This window comes from Kogia breviceps, chromosome 7 (assembly GCF_026419965.1).
Source record: "Kogia breviceps isolate mKogBre1 chromosome 7, mKogBre1 haplotype 1, whole genome shotgun sequence".
Classification (NCBI taxonomy): domain Eukaryota; kingdom Metazoa; phylum Chordata; class Mammalia; order Artiodactyla; family Physeteridae; genus Kogia; species Kogia breviceps.
The window spans coordinates 97,492,986-97,513,119 of record NC_081316.1 but is presented as its reverse complement, the minus strand read 5'-3'; the positions used below and the strand labels follow the sequence as shown (position 1 = coordinate 97,513,119).

Below are 20,134 nucleotides of genomic sequence, written 5' to 3'. Positions count from 1 at the left end.
AGTTTTCTGGTAACATCTTTAGGATTCTCTATGTATAGTATCATGTCATCTGCAAACAGTGACAGATTTACTTCCTCTTTTCCAATTTGGATTCCTTTTATTCCTTTTTCTTCTCTGATTGCTGTGGCTAAAACTTCCAAAACTATGTTGAATAGAAGTGGTGAGATTGGGCAACCTTGTCTTGTTCCTGATCTTAGAGGAAATGTTTTCTTTTTTTTTTTAACACTGAGTGTTATTTCTTCCTTAAAAGTTTGGAAGGATTTGCCAGTCAAGCCATCTGTGCCAGAATTTTTCTTTGTGAGAAAATCTTAAATTACAAATTCAGTTTATAGTTATAGGTCTACTCATATTCTGATTTTTTTTTTTTTTTTTTTTTTTTTTTTTTTTTTTTTTTTTTGCGGTACATAGGCCTCTCACTCTTATGGCCTCTACTGTTGTGGAGCACAGGCTCTGGACACACAGGCTCAGTGACCATGGCTCACGGGCACAGCTGCGCCGCGGCATGTGGGATCTTCCTGGACCAGGGCATGAACCCATGTCCCCTGCATCGGCAGGTGGACTCTCAACCACTGCACCACCAGTGAAGCCCTCTACTCATATTTTGTATTTATTGTTTTGCTAGTTTTGATAAGTTGCATTTTTCTAGGATGTGTTCCATTTCATCTAAACTTTCAAATTTATTTTCATTAAGTTGTTCTTAATATTCTCTTATGATCTTTCTAATCTTATGATCTTAGAATCAATAGTAGTTTCTATTTCATTCTTGATATTGATTATTTGTATATTCTCTTTCTTGACCAATCTTACTAGGGTTTCCCACTTTTATTAGTCTTTCCAAGAAACCAACTTTGAGCTTTGTCATTCCATTCTTTTGTTTATTCAAGTTCCTTCTTCACCATTTCCTGCTCCTAATTATTTCCTTCTTTTTATTTTCTTTGAATTGTATTTGCTGTTGTTTTCCAACTTTTGGAAGGGAATGTCAATTTACTGATTTTCAGTATGTTTTTAGCATATACATTTTGATATATCATATTTTCATCATCCATTTCAATACAAAATATTTTAAAATTTCTACTTTGATTTCTTCTGGTAATTTAGAATTGCATTTTTAAAGTTTCAAACATCTGGAAATTATTATCTTTCGTGAAATCTATCTTTATCTTAATCACACTGTGATTTTCAATCCTCTGTTAGTAATCTATTTTTTCAATATTGTATCTGTATTTGAAAAGTAGATGTATTCTGCAGTTGTTGAACACAGTACATAGATGTCAATTAGGTCAAATTTGTGAATTATGTTGATCAGACCTTCCATATGCTTACTGATTAGTTTTGCTTACTTGTACTATCAGTTACTGAGAGAAGTACATTAAAATCTCCCATTATAAGCCTGGCCACCATAGAAGAAAGCTCTGTTGTTGAGTGATGCACAAAGTGTGGGACAGTAATTACATCCTGTCTCCCCATGCACCAGATCCTGCCTCCTGGGGCACTAAGAAGGGCTCCCATCCTGTGTCCACCAGAGTGGGCTCTCATGCCCCCTGTCTACCTCCTCCTCTGTACCTCCTCCCCATTGGGGGGTGGCTCCTGTGCTCCAGGGCAGCTGTGGAAGCAGATGACTGTAGGAGGCTCACATGCAGCAGTGGGGCTGAAATCACAGCTGAGTGCCAGGGGCCATGCAACTAAGGAAGAAGAGCTGAAATCTCTCCTCACAGCTGTGCAAACCATGGATTTACACCCCCACGACTGGCTTTGTACACTGAGTACCTGCAGAACATCTGAACAGACAGTGAGTGTTCCTGCAGCCAAGACAGGTCTCGCTTTAGCTGCTGCGGACTTTGTGGCCACCTACAGGTGGAGGTTGGGCCGGGCCAGAGGTCTTAACCTTCCAAGACTGATCCAGGAAATATGAACAGGCCAATCACAAGTACTGATATCGAAACTGTGATTTTAAAACTTTAAACAAGCAAAAGTCCAGGGCCCGATGGTTTCACAGGCAAATTCTAACAAACATTTAGAGAAGAGTTAATGCCTATCCTTCTGAAACTCTTCCAGAAAATTGCTTAAGCAGGAACACTCCCAAGCTTATTCTTTGAGGCTACCATCACCCTGATACCAAAACCAGACAAAGGTACAACACAAAAAAGAAAATTACAGGCCACCATCACTGATGAACATAGATGTAAAAATCCTCAACAAAATAGTAGCAAACCAAATCCAACAAAACAGTAAAAGGATCATACACCATGATCAAGTGAGATTTATCCCAGGGATGCAAGGATTTTTCAATATCCACAAATAAATCAGTGTGATACACTGCATCAACAAACTAAAGAATAAAAACCATACAATCATCTCAGTAGATTCAGGAAAAGCTTTTGACAAAATTCAACACCCATTTATGGTAAAAACTCTCCAGAAAGTGGGCATAGAGGGAACCTACCTCAACATGATAAAGGCCATAGACGACAAACCCACTGCAAACATCATTCTCAATGGTGGAAAATGGAAAGCATTTCCTTTAAGATCAGGAACAAGACAAGGATGTCCACTGTTGCCACTTTTATTCAACATAGTTTTGGAAGGTCTAGCCATGGCAATCAGAAAAGAAAAAGAAATTAAAGGAATCCAAATTGAAAAAGAAGTAAAACTATCACTGTTTGCAGATGACATGATACTATACATAGAAAATCCTAGAGATGCTACCAGAAAACTACTAGAGCTCATCAATGAAATTGGTAAAATTGCAGAATACAAAATTAATATACAGAAATCTTTTGCATTCCTATACACTAACAACAAAAGATCAGAAAGAGAAATTAAGGAAACAATCCCACTTACCATCACATCAGAAAGAATGAAATACCTATGGAATAAACCTACCCAAGGAGGCAAAAGATCTGTACTCAGAAAACTATAAGGTGCTGATGAAAGAAATCAAAGATGACACAAACAGATGCAGAGATATATCATGTTTATCATGTTTTTGGATGGGAAGAATCAATATTGTGCAAGTGACTATACTACCCAAAGCAATCTACAGATTCAGTACAATCCCTATCAAATTACTGCTTGCATTTTTCACAGAGTTGGGACAAAAAATTTTATTACAATTTGTATGGAAACACAAAAGACCCCGAATAGCCAAAGCAATCTTGAGAAAGAAAAACAGAGCTGGAAGAATCAAGCTCCCTGACTTCATACTATCCTACAAAGCTACAGTAATCAAAACAGTATGGTACTGGCACAAAAACAGAAATGTAGATCAATGGAACAGGATAGAGAAAGTCCAGAGATAAACCCATGCACCTATGGTCAATTAATCCATGACAAAGGAGGCAAGAATATACAATAGAGAAAAGACAGTCTCTTCAACAAGTGGTGCTGGGAAAACTGGACAGCTACATGTAAAAGAATGAAATTAGAACACTCTCTAACACCATACAATAAAATAAACTCAAAATGGATCAAAGACCTAAATGTAAGGCTGGATACTATAAAACTCCTAGAATAACACACAGGCAGAACACTCTCTGAGATAAATAGCTGCAATATCTTTTTAAATCCACCACCTTGAGTAAGAAAAATAGAAACAAAAATAAACAAATGGGACCTAATTAAACAATGCTTTTGCACAGCAAAGGAAACCATAAACAAAACAGAAAGACAACACACAGAATGGGAGAAAATATTTGCAAATGATGTGACCAACATAGGGTTAATCTCAAAAGTATACAAACAGCTCATGTAGCTCTAGGTCAAAAAAAACAACAACCCAACTGAAAAATGGGCAGAAGATCAAAACAGACATTTCTCCAAAGAAGACATACAGATGGCCAAAAACAACATGAAAAATGCTCAGCATCACCAATTATTAGAGACATGCAAATCAATACTACAATGAGGTATCACCTCACAAACTGGTCAGAATGGCCATCATCAAAAAATCTATAAAGAGTAAATACTGGAGAGGGTGTGGAGAGAAGGGAAGAATCCTACACTGTTGGTGGAATGTAAAGTGGTACAACCGTTGTGGAGAACAGTATGGAGGTTCCTTAAAAAACTAAATATAGAACTATGGTAAAATGATCCAGCAATCGGACTCCTAGACATATATCTGGAGAAAAACATAATTTGAAAAGATACATGCACCCCAGTTTTCATTGCAGCACTATTTACAATAGGCAAGACATGGAAGCAACCTAAATGTCCATTGACAGAGGGGTGGATAAAGATGTGGTACATATATATAATGGAATATTACTCAGCCATAAAAAAGAATGAAATAATGCCATTTGCAGCAACATACGTGGACCTAGAGATTGTCATTATGAGTGTAGTAAGTCAGACAGAGAAAGACAAATATCATATGTTATCATTTATATGTGGAATCTAAAAATTATGGCACAAATGAACTCAATTCTAATACAGAAATAGAGTCACATATGCAGAAAACAAACTTATGGTTAGTAGGAGGGAAAGGGTCAGGGGGACGGATAAACTGGGAAATTGGGATTGACAAATACACACTACTATACATAAAATAGATAACTAATAAGGACATATGGTATAGCATAGGGAATTCTACTCAGTATTCTAATGACCTATATGGGAAAAGAATATAAAAATAGTGTATATATGTATATGATAACTGATTCACTTTACTTTACACCTTAAACGAACACAGCATTGTAAATCAACCATACTTCAATTCATATAAAATAAAATCCCCCTCTATCATCAAAGATTTGTGTATTTTTTCTGGTAGTTTGTATAATTTGAGGCCATGTATTAACTGAAAACCAATTTAGGATCATTATATCTTTCTTGTCAATTGAACGTTATATTACTTTGAAGTGTCTCACTTTATCTCTAGTAATACTCTTTGCTTTATGGTTCAAAATCTCTGATACTAATGTAGCCACACCACTATTTTTCATTATTGTTTGTATGTTATATCTTTCCCATTATTTTACTTTCAACTTTCTGAATCTCCATATTTTATCTGTGTCTTTCTTAGGCAGTATATTGTTAGTTAATAGTTTTATCCAGTATGATGCTCTGTGTCTTTTGTTGGAGCACTTAATGTATTCACATTTAATGTACTTACTGATATTTTGGGACTTATATATACTTATACATATATGCTTGTTTTGGGCTTATTATTTTTATTCTTAAAACTTCCCCTCTCTATTATCATTCTTTTATGCTTATATGAGATATTGCAATATGCATATTTGACTTATGAAAATCATATAAAGGTTGGCATTTTTATCTCTTCCCAATGTACTTATATCCCTTTAGCCCTTCTTACTTATATATTCTTGCTGTTGTACTTTTAAATTCTCTTTTGCTGGATTATATGGTAAGACTATGTTTAGTTTTGTAAGAAACTGCCAAGCTATCTTCCAAAGTAATTATACCATTTTTCATTCCAACCAGCAATGAATGAGAGTTCCTATTGCTCCATATTCTAACTAGCATTTGATGTTGTCAGTGTTTTAGATGTTAGCCATTCTCATATTATTTAGAGGTATCTCATGTTTTAATCTACAACTTCCTTTTGACATATATGTTGAACATATTTTTATTTGCTAATTAGCTATCTCTCTATCTTCTTTGGTGAGGTAGCTTTTCATATCTTTGCCCATTTTAAAAATTAAGCTCTCCATCTTCTTATTGTTTAGTTTTAAGGGTTCTTTCTATATTCTGGATAGCAGTCTTTTATCAGATGTGTATTTAGCAAAGATTTTTTTCCTTCTGAGACTTCTCTTTTCATTCTCTTAGCAGTGTTCATCACAGAACATTAATTTTAATAAAGTCTGTCCTTTCCATTTTTTTTTCTTTCATGAGTTATGCTTTTGATTTTGTATCTAAAAAATCTTCAACAAACCCAAGGTCACCTAGATTTACTCCTATGTTATCTTCCAGGAGGTCTGTATTTTTGAATTTTACATTTAGATCTATGAACCATTTTCAGCTTATTTTTGTGAAAGTGTAAAATTTGTGTCTAGGTTCATTTTTTTAAAATTTTGCATGGGATGTTCAGTTGTTCCAACACTATTTGTTAAAGACCATCCTTTCTCCATTGAATTGCCTTTGCTCTTTTGTCAATGATATGTTAACTATATTTATGTGGGAGCCTATTTCCTGGCTCTTTCTTCTGTTATAATGGTCTTTTTACTTATTCATTCACCCATACCACACTGTCTTTTTAATTAATTAATCTATTAATTTATTTATTTGTTTATTTTTGGCTGTGTTGTGTCTCCATTGCTGCACGTGGGCTTTCTGTAATTGCAGTGAGTGGGGCTACTCTTTATTGTGGTGCACAGGCTTCTCCTCATGGTGACTTGTCTTGTTGCAGAGCATGGGCTTTAGGCACTTGGGCTTCAGTAGTTGTGGCACAGGGGCTCAGTAGTTGTGGCTCACAGGCTTAGTTGCTCCACAGCATGTGGGATCTTCCTGGACCAGGGCTTGAACCCACATCCCCTGCATTGGCAGGTGGATTCTTAACCACTGCACCACCAGGGAAGTCCCTACACTGTCTTGATTATTACAGCTTAATAAAAAGTCTTGAGTTGGGTAGTGTCAGAACACCAACTTTGTTCTTCTCCTTCAATATTATGTTGACTATTTTAGGTCTTTTACCTTTACATGTAAAATTTAAAATCGGTTTGTCCATTCCTACAAAATAACTTTCTGGGAATTTGATTGGGTTTTCATTGAATCTTTAAATCAAGTTGGGAAGAATGGACATCTTGACAATATTGAGTCTTCCTATCCAGGTATATGGACTAACTCTTCTTTCATTTAGATCTTCTTTTATTTCTTTCATCACAGTGTTGTAGTTTTCCTCATATAGACTTTTACATATTTTCTTAGACTTATACCTAAGTATTTTACTTTTGTGGCACTAATGTAAATAGCATTGTGCTTTTAATTTCAAATTCCAATTGTCCATTGCCAGTGTACACAATTGACTTTTGTTATGTTAACATTGTATCCTCCAACATTATTATAATTAGTTCCAGGAGTTTCTTTGTTGGTTCACTGAGATATTTTATATAGACACTCATGTTATCTGTGAACAAAGATAGATTTTTTGTTCTGTTCTCAATTTTTGCACATTTCTTTTCTTATCTTACTGAATTATCTAGGATTCCAATATGATGCTGAGTAGGAATAGTCAGGGGACTAGTTTCTCACCATTAAGTATGATGTTATCTGTAAGTTTCTTGTAGATGTTCTTTATCAAGTTGAGGAAGTTCCTGCCTATTCTAGTTTGCTGAAGGTTTTTCTTGGGGACTTCTTTTTAGAAATAAAATTGTACAGAAACAGAAGAAACACCATGAGTTCCCCTCCTTCTGTTCCTTCTCTACTTGCCCTAACTTGGAGTTATTCCTCATCAATTTTTTAAATTGAAATATAATTGACTTATACTATTTTATTAGTTTTGGGTGTGCAACATAGTGCAACACAGTGATTCCATATTTTTATACACTACAAAATGATCACCATGATAAGTCTAGTTACCATTTGTCACCATACAAAATTATTAAAATATTATTGACTATATTCCCTATGTTGTACATTATATCCCCTGACTTATTTATTTAATAACTGGAAGTTTGTACTTCTTAATTTCCCTCACCTATTTTGCTCATCCCTCCACCCCCTCATCCCCTCTGGCAACCACCAATTTGTTCTCTGTATCTATTAGTCTGTTTCTATTTTGTTAGGTTTGTTCATTTGTTTTGTTTTTCAGATTCCAGATGTAAGTAAAATCATACATTATTTGTCTTTCTCTGTCTTATTTAACTTAGCATAATACCCTCTAGACCCACCCATATTGCTAAAAACAGCAAGAATTCATTCTTTTTATGGCTAATATTCCATTACCATATCTTTATCCATTCATCTATGCATGGACACTTAGGTTGTTTCCATATCTTGGCTATTGTAAATAATTCTGCAATGAACATGGGGCTGGCAAATATCTTTTTGAATTAGTGTTTTTATTTTCTTTGGGTATTGCTGGATTTTATGGTAGTTTTTTTTTCTTCTAGTTTTATTGAGATATAATTCTCATACAGCACTGTATGATGTATACAGTATAATGATTTTGCCTTACATACATGATGAAATGATTACCACAATAAGTTTAAAGAACATCCATCCTCTCATACAAGATACAAAGTTAAAGAAATAGAAAAAAAGTATTTTTCTCTTGTAATGAGAACTCATAGGATTTGCTCTCTTAACTATCATATATATCATACAGCAGTGTTAATTATATTTATCATGTTTTACATTACATCCCTTGTATTTATTTACCTTATAACTGGAAGTTTGTACCTTTTCTCTGCCTTCATCCACTTCCCCCTCCTCCTCCCCCCCAGCCTCTGGTAACCTCAAATCTGATCTCTTTTTCTGTGAGTTTGTATTTTATTATAATTGACCTACAACACTGTGTTAGTTCCTGTTACACAACATAGTGATTCAATATGTCTACACATTTCAAAATGATCACCACTATAAGTGTAGATAGATAGATTTATTTATTTATTTATTTATGGCTGGGTTGGGTCTCGGTTGCGTTGTGCGGGCTTCTCATTGTGGTGGTTTATTTTGTTATGGAGCATGGGCTCTGGTGTGCAGGCTTCAGTAGTTGTGGCTCGTGGGCTCTAGAGTGCAGGCTTAGTAGTTGTGGCACATGGGCTTAGTTGCTCCACAGCATGTGGGGTCTTTCCAGACCAGGGCTCGATCCCATGTCCCCTGCATTGGCAGGTGGATTCTTAACCATTGCACCACCAGGGAAGCCTAAGTGTAGATTTAATATCACTATACAAAGATATTACATAATTATTGATTAATTTGCCCACACTGTACATTTCACATGTGTAACTCATTTATTTTGCAGCTGGAATTTTGTACCTCTTAATCTCCCTCACCTATTCTTTCTTCTCCCATCTCCCTCCTTTCTGGCAGCAACTTGTTTGTTCTCTGTATCTGCAACTCTCTTTCTATTCTGTTCTATTTGTTCATTTGTTTTGTTTTTTAGATTCCATATATAAATGAAATGATACAGTATTAGTCTTTCTCTGTCTGACCTGTTTCAGTTAGTTTAATATCCTCTAGGTTCATCTATGTTGTTGCAAATTGCAAGATTTCCTTCTTTTTTATGGCTGAGTAATATTCCATTGTATATATGTACCACATCTTCTTTATCCATTCACCTAATCATGGGCACTTAGGTTGCTTCCATATCTTGGCTATTATAAATAATGCTGTAATGAACATAGGGGTGCATGTATCTTTTCTAATTAGTATTGTAATTTTATTCAGATTAATACCCAGGAGTGGAATTACTGGATCATATGTTAATTCCATTTTTAATTTTTTTGAAATCTCCATTCTGTTTTCTACAGTGGTTGCACCAATTTACATTCATAACAATAGTGCATAAGGGTTCCCTTTTTCTCCACATTCTCACCAACACTTGTTATTTGTTGTCTTTTTGATAAAAGCCATTTTGACAGGTATGAGGTGGTACATTATGGGTTTTTCCTTTTTTTTTCTTAATTGAATTATAGGTGATGTACAATATTATACAAGTTATGGGTGTACAACAGAGTGATTCACAGTTTTTAAAGGTTATACTCCTTTTATAGGTATTATTAAATATTGGCTATATTCCTTGTGTTGTACTATATATCCTTGAAGCTTATTTCATACATAATAGATTGTACCACTTAGTCCCCTACTCCACATTACCTGTCCCCCTTACCTCTCCTCACTGGTAACCACTAGTTTTTTCCCTATATCTGTGGGCCTGTTTCTGTTTTATTATATACATTTATTTGTTTTATTTTTTAGATTCCACATATAAGTGATAATATAGAGTATTTGTCTTTCTATGTCTGACTTATTTCACTTAACATAATACTCTCTAGGTCCATTCATGTTTTTGCAAATGGCAAAATTGCATTTTTTAATGGCTGCAGAGGATCCTATTGTGTATATATATATATATATATATATATATATATATATATATATATATAAACATATTCTTTGTCCATTCATCTGTTGATGGACACATGTTGCTTCCATATCTTGGTTATTGTAAATAATCCTGCTGTGAACATTGGGGTGCATGTATGTTTTCAATCTACTGTTTTGGGGTTTTTTGGATATGTACTCAGGAGTGGAATTGCTGGGTCATATGGCAGTTCTATTTTTAGTTTTTTGAGAAACTTCCATCCTGTTTTCCACATTAGCTGTACCAATTTACATTCCACCAACAGTGAACAAGGGTTTCCTTCTCTCCACATCCTTGACAACATTTGTTATTTGTGTTCTTTTTGAATGATAACCATTCTGACAGGTGTGAGATGATATCTCATTGTGGATTTGATTTGCATTTCTCTAATGACTATCAATGTTGAGTATCTTTTCATATGCCTGTTAACCACCTGTATGTCTGGAAAAATGTCTATTCATTATCCAAAAGTGGGAAAAATACCCACTTTTTAATTAGGTTGTTTGTTTGAGTTTTATGAGCTCTCTATATATTTTGGATATTATCCTTTTTCAGTCATATCATTTACAAATATTTTCTTCCATAGATTGTCTTTTTGTTTTGTTGATGGTTTCTTTTGCTGTGCAAAAGCTTTTACATTTAATTAGGTCCCATTTATTTTTGCTTTTGTTTCCTTTGCTGTAGGAGACAGATCCAAAAAAATATTGCTACAATTATTCAAAGAGTGTTCTGCCTATGTTTTCCTCTAGGAGTTTTATAGTATTTGGTCTTACATTTAGGTCTTTAATCCATTTTATTTTTGTATATGGTGTTAGAGAATGTTTTTATTTCATTATTTTACATGTGGCTGTCCAGTTTTCCCAGCACCACTTATTGAAGAGACTGTCTTTTCTCCATTGTATGTTCTTGCCTCCTTTGTCATAGATTAATTGACCAAAGGTGCATGGATTTATTTCTGGGATCTCTATTCTGTTCCATTGATCTATGTCTCTGTTTTTGTGCCTGTACCATACTATTTTGATTACTGTAGCTTTGTAGTATAGTCTGAAGTCAGGGAGGGTGATTCCCCCAGCTTTGTTCTTTTTTCTCAAGATTGCTTTGACTGTTCAAGGTCACTTGTGTTTCCATACACATTTTTAAATTATTTATGCTTGTTCTGTGAAAAATGCCATTGGTATTTTGATAGGGATTGCACTGAATCTGTAGATTGCTTTAGGCAATATGGCCTTTTTTTTGGGGGGGGGGGGTGGCTTGTGGAATTTTTGTTCCCTGACCAGGGATTGAACCCATGCCCTTGGGAGTGAAAGCACTGAGTCCTAACCACTGGATCACCAGGGAATTCCCCAACCATTTTAGCAATATTAATTCCATGAGCAGAATATATCTTTCTATTTTTTGTGTGTGTCATATTCCGTTTCTTAAATCAGTGTCTTATAGTTTTCCAAGTACAGTTCTTTTACTTCCTTGGTTAGATTTTATCCTACATATTTTATGCTTTTTGGTGTAATTGTAAGTAGGATTGTTTCCTTAATTTTTCTCTCTGATAGTTCATTGTTAGTGCATAGAAACCCAACAGTATATTACTGTATATTACTTTTATATCCTGAAAATTTACTTAATTCCTTAATTAGCTTTCATAGTTTTTGGTGGTGTCTTTATGATTTTTTATGTATAGTATCATGTCATCCACAAACAGTGAAAGTTTTACTTCTTTCTTTCCAATTTGGATTCCTTTTATTTCTTTTTCTCATCTGATTGCTGTGTCTAGGACTTCCAATACTATGTTGAACAAAAGTGGTGAGAGTGGACATCCTTATCCTGTTCCTGATCTTAGAGGAAATGCTTTCAGCTTTTCACCATTGAGTATGATATTGGCTGTAAGTTTTTCATATATGGCCTTTATTATGTAGAGGTATGTTCCCTCTATACCCACTCTGTTGAGATATTTTCTATCATAAATTGATTTGAATTTTTCAAAAGTTTTTTCTGCATCTATTGAGATAATCATGTGAATTTTAATCTCCAATTTGTCAATGTGGTGTATCACACTGATTGATTTATAGGTATTGAATTATTCTTGAATCCCTGGGATAAATCCCACTTGATCATTGTATATGATATTTTTTGGTATTTTTTTCTGAGTATCTACTATGTGCCATTGCTTCACACAGACATTATCTCATTTATTTATCACCAAGTAATATCTATGGGCCAGATATTACTATTTTCCAGCTGATAAAACCGAGACCTAAGGAGGTTATTTGATTTCCCCAAAGTCACACAGCTATTATATATGATATTTTTAATGTATTGTTGAATTCAGTTTGCTTTTTGTTGAGGATTTTTGCATCTGTATTCATCAGTGATATTGACCTGTAATTTTCTTTTTATGTGGTGTCTTTGTCTGGTTTAAGTATCAGAACGATATTGGCTTCATAGAATGAGTTTGGAAGCATTCTATCCTCTTCTCTTTTTTGGGGGGGAGTAGTTTGAGAATGATCAAAGTTAACCTTTCTCTAACTGTTTGGCAGAATTCACCTGTGAAACTGTCTGGCCTTGAACTTTAGTTTGTTGGGGGTTTTTTAATTACTGATTCAATTTCATCACTGGTAATTGGTCTGTACATATTTTCTATTTCTTCCTGATTCATTCTTGGGATACTGTATGTTTCTGGGAATTTATTTCTTCTAAGTTGTCCATATTATTGGTGCATAACTGTTTGTAGTAATGTCTCATGAGCCTTTGTGTTTCAGTGGTGTCAGTTGTAACTTCCCTTCTTTCATTTCTGATTTTATATATTTGAGCCCTCTCTCTTTTTTTCTTGATGAATATGGATAAAGTTTTCTCAATTTTGTTTATCTTTTCAAAGAACTACCTCTTAGTTTCATTAATCTTTCATGTTTTTATTTTTTGGTCTTTATTTCATTAATTTCTTCTCTGATCTTTATGATTTATTTCCTTCTATTAACTTAGGGTTTTGTTTTTCTTTTTCTTGTTCTTTTAGAAGTAAGGTTAGATTGTTTGAGATTTTTCTCATGTTCTAGGGAAGGATTGTATCTCTATAAATTTCCCTCTTAGAGCTGCTTTTGCTGTGTCCCATAGGTTTGGGGTCATTGTGTTTTCATTCTCATTTGTCTCTAGGTATTCTTTTGATTTCCTCTTTGATTTCTTCAGTGATCCATTAGTTGTTTAGTAGCATATTCTTTAGCCTTCCCATATTTGTGTTTTTTGCAGTTTTTTCTCATAATGTTGTGATTGGAAAGATGTTTGATATGATTTCAATCTTATTAAATTTATTGACAATTGTTTTGTGGCCTAACATGTGATCTATCCTGGAGAACGTTCCACATGCACTTGAAAAGAATGTGTATTCAGCTACTTTTGGATGGAATGTACTCTATGTATCTATTAACTCCATCTGGTTTAATGTGTCATTTAAGGACAGTGTTTTAGTATTGATCTTCTGTCTGGATGATCTATCCTTGATGTAAATGGGGTGTTAAAGTCCCCTACTGTTATTGTGTTACTGTCAATTTCTCCCTTTATGTCTGTTATTATTTGCTTTGTATATTTAAGTGTTCCTACAATTGTTTTATCTTCTTTTTGGATGGATCTCTTCAACATTATGCACTGTCCTTCTTTGTCTCTTGTTACAGTCCTTGTTTTAAAGTCTATTTAGTCTAAGTATTGCTACCTGTCTTTCTTTTGATTTCCACTTGAATGGAATACCTTTTCCATCTCCTCACTTTCAGTCTGTATGTGTCCCTAGATCTGAAGTGGGTCTCTTGTAGAGTCTTGTTTTTGTATCCATTCAGCCACCATATATCTTTCGATTGGAGCATTTAGTCTATTTACATTTAAAGTAATTATTAATAAATATGTATTTATTACCATTTGTTCATTGTTTTCTGGTTGCTTTTGTAGTTCTTTTTTGCTCCTTTCTTCTTTTGCTCTCTTCCCTTGTGACTTGATGGCTATCTTTATGTTATTTTGGGTTTCTTTCTCCCTTTTTGTGTGTGTATCTATTATTTTTGGTTTGTGATTACCATGAGTTGTGTATATGTGTGTCCATATATTTTTTTTTCTCACAGATGGGCATTTTATTTTCCCACTTTTTGCTGCCCAACTTCTGTGCATCTTCCTATGTTTGTGGACTACACCCCTTTGGGGTGGAAATCTCTCCTATACAGATTTTTTAAAATTGAAGTATAATTGCTTTACAATGTTGTGTTATTCTCTGCTGTACATTGAGGTGAATCAGCTATATGTATAGCCCTCCCTCTTGGACCTCCCTCCCACCCACCCCCCATCCAACCCATCTAGGTCATCACAGAGCACCGAGCTGACCTCCTCATGTTATAACAGGGAGAGATAGCAGGTTCCCACTAGCTAGCTATTCTACACATAGTAGTGTATATATGTCAATCCTAATCTCCCAATTCATCCCACCCTCCCCTTCCCCACCATGTCCACATGTCCATTCTCTACATTTGCATCTCTGTTGCTGCCCTACAAATAGGTTCATCTGTACCATTTTATTAGATTCTACATATATGTGTTAATATACAATATTTGTTTTTCTCTTTCTGACTTACTTCACTCTGTATGACAGACTCTAGGTCCATCCACATCTCTACAAATGACCTAATTTCATTCCTTTTTATGGCTGAGTAATATTCCATTTACATTTAGTCTATTTACATGTAAAGTAATTACTTTTTAAATTTTTTTTTTTTTTGGTGGTACATGGGACTCTCACTGTTGTGGCCTCTCCCATTGTGCAGCACAGGCTCTGGACGTGCAGGCTCAGCAGCCATGGCTCATGGGCCCAGCCACTCCGCAGCATGTGGGATCTTCCTGGACCGGTGCATGAACCCATGTCCCCTGCATCAGCAGGCAGATTCTCAACCACTGCGCCACCAGGGAAGCCCTTAAATTTTTTAAAAATTTATTTTTTGGCTGAGTCAGGTCTTAGTTGCAGCACGCAGGATCTTCATTGAGACATGTGCGCTTCTCTCTAGTTGTGGCATGAGAGTTTTCTCTTTTCTAACTGTGATGCATGGGCTTCAAAGTTCATGGGCTCTGTAGTTTGTGGCACGCAGGCTCTCTAGTTGAGGTACATGAGCTCAGTAGTTTTGACATGCATGCTCAGTTGCCCTATGGCATGTGGGATCTTAGTTCCCGGACCAGGTATCAAACCCGAGTCCCCTGCATTGTAAGGCAGATTGTTTATCACTGGACCACCAGAGAAGTCCCTAAAATAATTATTGATAAATATGTATTTATTACCATTTGTTCACTGTTTTCTGGTAGGTTTTTTTCAGTACCTGGGCCTCTCACTGCTGTGGCCTCTCCTATTGGGGAGCACACTCTCCGGACGCACAGGCTCAGTGGCCATGGGTCACAGGCCCAGCAACTCTGTGGCATGTGGAATCTTCCCAGATCGGGTAACGAACCCATGTCCCCTGCATCGGCAGGCGGACTCTCAACCACTGTGCCACCAGGGAAGCCCTCTGGTAGTTTTTGAAGTTCTTGTTTGTTCCTTTCTTCTTTTGCCCTCCTCCTTTGTGATTTGATGGCTGTCTTTATGTTTTGGGGGGTTTCTTTCTCCTTTTTTGTGTGTGTATCTATTATAGGTTTTTGGTTTGTGATTACCATGAGGTGTGTGTGTCTACATAAACATTTTTAAAATTTGAAGATCTCTTAAGTTTGAAAGGATTCTAACAAACCTGGATTTGTACTTCTGCCACCCTTTCATGTTTAATGGTTTTGATATATTTTACATCTTTTTGATTTTTGAATCCCTTAACTCCTTATTGTGAATTTAGATATTTTACTACTTTTGTCTTATATACATGGTTGATCTACTACCTTTACTGTGTGTTTATACATGTTGATCTACTAGCTTTATACCTGGTTGATCTACTACCTTTACTGTGTGTTTGGATTTTTCCTTTCATAATTTTTATATTTCTAGTTGTGGTCTTTTCTTTTCCACTTAGAGAAGTCCCTCTAACATTTCTTGTAGAGTTGGTTTAGTGGTGCTGAGCTCTTTTACCTTTGCTTGTCTGTAAACCTCTATACTTACTTCAAATATGAATGATAGCCTTGCCAGGTGAGTAATTTTGGTTGTAGGTTTTTTTCCATTTATTACTTTGAATATATTCTGCCACACCCTTCTGGCCTGCAAAGTTTCTGCTGAAAAGTCAGCTGATAGTCTTATGGGAGTTCCCTTGCATGTAACTAGTGGTTTTTCCCTTGCTGTTTTTAAGATTCTCTTTTATCCTTAATTTTTAAAATTTTAGTTATAATGTGTCTTGTGGACCTCTTGGGGTTTATCTTATTTTGGACTCTCTATGCTTCCTGGGCCTGGATGACTGTTTCCTCCCCCAGGTTAGGGAAGTTTTCAAATATTACTTCCTTAAGTAAATTCTCTGCCTGTTTATCTTTTTTCTCCTTCTGGGACCCCTATAATGCAAATGTTAGAATGCTTCATGTTGTCCTAGAAGTCTCCTAAGCTATCCTCATTTTTAAAATTCTTTTTTCTCTTCTCTGTTCAGCTTGGTGATTTCCACTATGCTGTCTTCCTTAAATGTTTGGTAGAATTAACCAGTGAACCCATCTGGGCCTGGTGTTTTCTACTTTGAAAGGTGAATTATTCATTAAATTTCTTTAATAGCTATTGATCTATTCATATTGTCTATTTCTCCTTATGTGAGGTTTGGTAGGTTGTGTCTTTCAAGGAATCAATCCATTTAGTTTAGGTTATCAAATTTGTGAGCATAGAGTTATTCATAAAATTTGTTCATTATCCTTTTAGTGTCCACGGAATCAGTAGTGATGACCCATCTTTCATTTCTGATATTTGTATTTTGTGTTCTCTATCTCTCTCATTGCTGCTGCCCAGCATCACAGGACAGAGCGAGTATGATACAGTGTATCACTAGCCTGGGAAAAGATCAAAATTCAAAATTAGTAGTAGGGTTTCTACTGAATGTGTATCACTTTTGCACCATCATAAAGATGGAAAATTTTAAGTCAAACCATCATAAGTCAGGGACCGTGTGTGTGTGTGTGTGTGTGTGTGTGTGTGTGTGTAATTTTTAGCCAGGAGAAAATTATGCAAAACTAATATTGTCTTTCAGGCTGAACAATTTAGGGTAACATCTGTTTTCTCATCTAACTTAGTATAGTCAGGAGACACGTTGGGGACCAAGAATTTTTTTCTCTACTTTCCATTTGGTGTGGGGCACTAAAATTTAGAAGATCAATTATATACAATTCTTACAAAATTTAAACATGTATTTTTTATTTAATAAAAGCTAGCTAAGAAAGGTCATCTGTTGTTTAACTCAGATTCACCAGTCACACTTTTTTCTCTGAATTTACCTGGAAGATATTTAATATGAAAATCATATATTTGAGGAATTTTTAAAAAACTTCTGTTTTATGACTAACAAATCACCTGACTTTTACACTTTTACATTACATAGAAAGGAAACATAGTTTGGTATCATTTTCCCAGTTATAATGTAAGCTGTTTTACTTATTGGGTGTCTATAAGAAAATAAATCCTAAGATACGTTCTGATTTAAAATTAACTATTTGATGTTTATTCACTTCATCTATTTATAAATAATCAATATTCAACAACTGTTTAACATAATAGAGTGAGAAGTTGTGAACTGATATATACAGAATGTTGAAGACTAATTTTTTTTTTATAGGCAGAACTTCTAGATGCTGCTGCTGGCATTAATGTACGATTCAGATTAGGTGGTGTAAGTATGGATAAATTCTTATTTAGTACTTTTAAAGCACATTTACATGAAATTTAAAAGATGTAATTTTAAAAAACATACGCCATTTTTCTAATTAAATTGAAATGATCCTTTGAACTTTTCCAACTATAGGTTAAATTTCCACCTGAAATATACTATAAAATTTTCACTCACAGACATATTGAAGATTTGTGTGCTAATAGCCCTAGAGATTACACAAAACTTCCAGCAAAACATACATCTCATATTAAAAGTGATAATCTTCAAGAAGAGGATTATAGTGGCTGGTATCGTCGTATAGAGAACAATGACTGGAGGCCTGTTTCTGATAAAGTAAGAAAAGATAAATCTTAATACTTTTAAATATTATGTGCTTACAAACCTGTCTTTCTGAAAATTAATTTTTAGATTATTTTTAAAAATAATGAATCCTACTAATTTAACTGATAAAATTTGCTTAACTATTCTGTGGTTACTAATATACTTCAAGATACAGCAATAATATCTTTTTTTTTTTTTTTACACTTACTTCTACTTTTAATAATCATCTTTGAATCTAGGCTATCTTTAGATACTCTCTGGTACTCAGCCATTACCCATCTTTATAACAAAGCAAATCTGAAGATGTTTTTGATTCCATATTAATCCTTGAACAAGAGGTGAGCGTTCTTGAGAATAGTATGCCATTTTCTCTATAGAGCTTGTAACAGCAGACATTAGTGGGAGATCATTTGGATTTTCATGGTGTTGGAAAATTTAACATGTGTTCATATGAACAGAAAGATTTTAAATATAAATAGTTCCTAATGCATATATGTGATTCTAAGACTTTTCTATAGACCCCATGTTTAATCTTTTTGTGGAAATAATATCTATCTAAGGATATTTGTAAACTTATATTTTTAAAGTTAACATTAGCTGGTTCTATAGCTCTGGATATTTGTTTATATGGCTGCAAATATCTTCATTCAAATCTTCAATCTCTGGTATACAGATTGTAGAATGTAGTATACTGAATATACTAAGTATGAAAAGTGAAAATGATCAAAGTGTGAATTCATTCATTCATTCAAACTTTATTGCATACCAACCAGATGTCAGGCATTGTACTAGACGCTTGGGAAGCAATAGTACATAAGAATAGTCTTTTCCCTTAAGTAGTTTGCTTTTAATTAAGGAGAAAGTCAAGTAAACAGGATTTTTCAGTACAGTGCAGTGAATATGTGCTTTAATAGAGGCAAATTCAGAGTGCTGTGGGGGGTAACAAACTTTCCTCTTTGTTATTTAATGTGTACGTGGTGAGGGAGGAAGAATGAATTAGAAATAGGAAAACAGGCAACCAGTTAGCATAAAGTGTCAAAAAGGGGAAACCACAAAGTCTTAGGACACAATGGTGAGATTTCTATATTCTTTGAGTGTACCCATATTCCTTGAGGATTAGAGTCTTCAAAAGTCAATAGCACCTACTGGCCAGATCGGTTCTTATGAGAAACTAAAACACTCTTAGAATATGTCTATTCATTTATTCATTCAACAAATACTTATTAAATAGTACCTCAATACACTAATATTCCTATGGCATGTGCTTCTTAAGGTTCAATGCGCCATTCACTTAATTAGAAATATCATAAAGGGGTCTATCCTTTCCTCTATTTCTATTGGCATATTCCTACTGAACTCACAGAAGTTCTTTTCTATAGTCAGATAACCGTTCTTTTCTATAGTCAGATAACCTCATAATCAATAATCCAATATTTTGTGTATTCATTTTTCATTTCTCAATAGTTTTGGAAGTCTACTGAAAATGTAATGGTGGGAGACAAAAAGGAAAGTGAATTCCATTTCTCTAAACTGAAGAGAAGGCAAGATATAGAAAAGAAAAGAAAAATTAGAAAAGTAGAATGGATGCGGCAAATGTAAGTTGATGAAATACTTAGACTTACTAAAGACGTATACAATCATTTTTTTTAGATTGCTATCACTACTAAACTAACTACATGTTACTTTAAAAATAAGACGAAAGGGCTTCCCTGGTGGTGCAGTGGTTGAGAGTCAGCCTGCTAATGCAGGGGACACAGATTCGTGTCCCGGTCCGGGAAGATCCCACATGCCACGGAGTGGCTGGGTCCATGAGCCATGGTCACTGAGCCTGCACGTCGGAGCCTGTGTTCCGCAACGGGAGAGGCCATGACAGTGAGAGGCCCGTGTACCACAAAAAAATAAATAAATAAAATAAGATGAAAGATTACAGTATATTTTTAAAAATACATAGAAAGCAAGTACTTAATAAGTGCCTGCTAGACACTGT

At 34.8% G+C, this 20,134-nt stretch overlaps 1 protein-coding gene across 1 annotated transcript in view; it reads left to right on the top strand.

The window, feature by feature from the left end:
• The window catches only part of C7H11orf65 (chromosome 7 C11orf65 homolog), an 81,311-nt gene that overhangs the window by 37,700 nt on the left and 23,477 nt on the right, over positions 1-20,134 (top strand). The window contains exons 3-5 of the mRNA XM_059068276.1: positions 17,773-17,826; positions 17,959-18,159; positions 19,612-19,742. Of these exons, the coding sequence (XP_058924259.1) occupies positions 17,773-17,826; positions 17,959-18,159; positions 19,612-19,742 (386 nt within the window). The remainder of the gene's footprint in view (positions 1-17,772; positions 17,827-17,958; positions 18,160-19,611; positions 19,743-20,134) is intronic.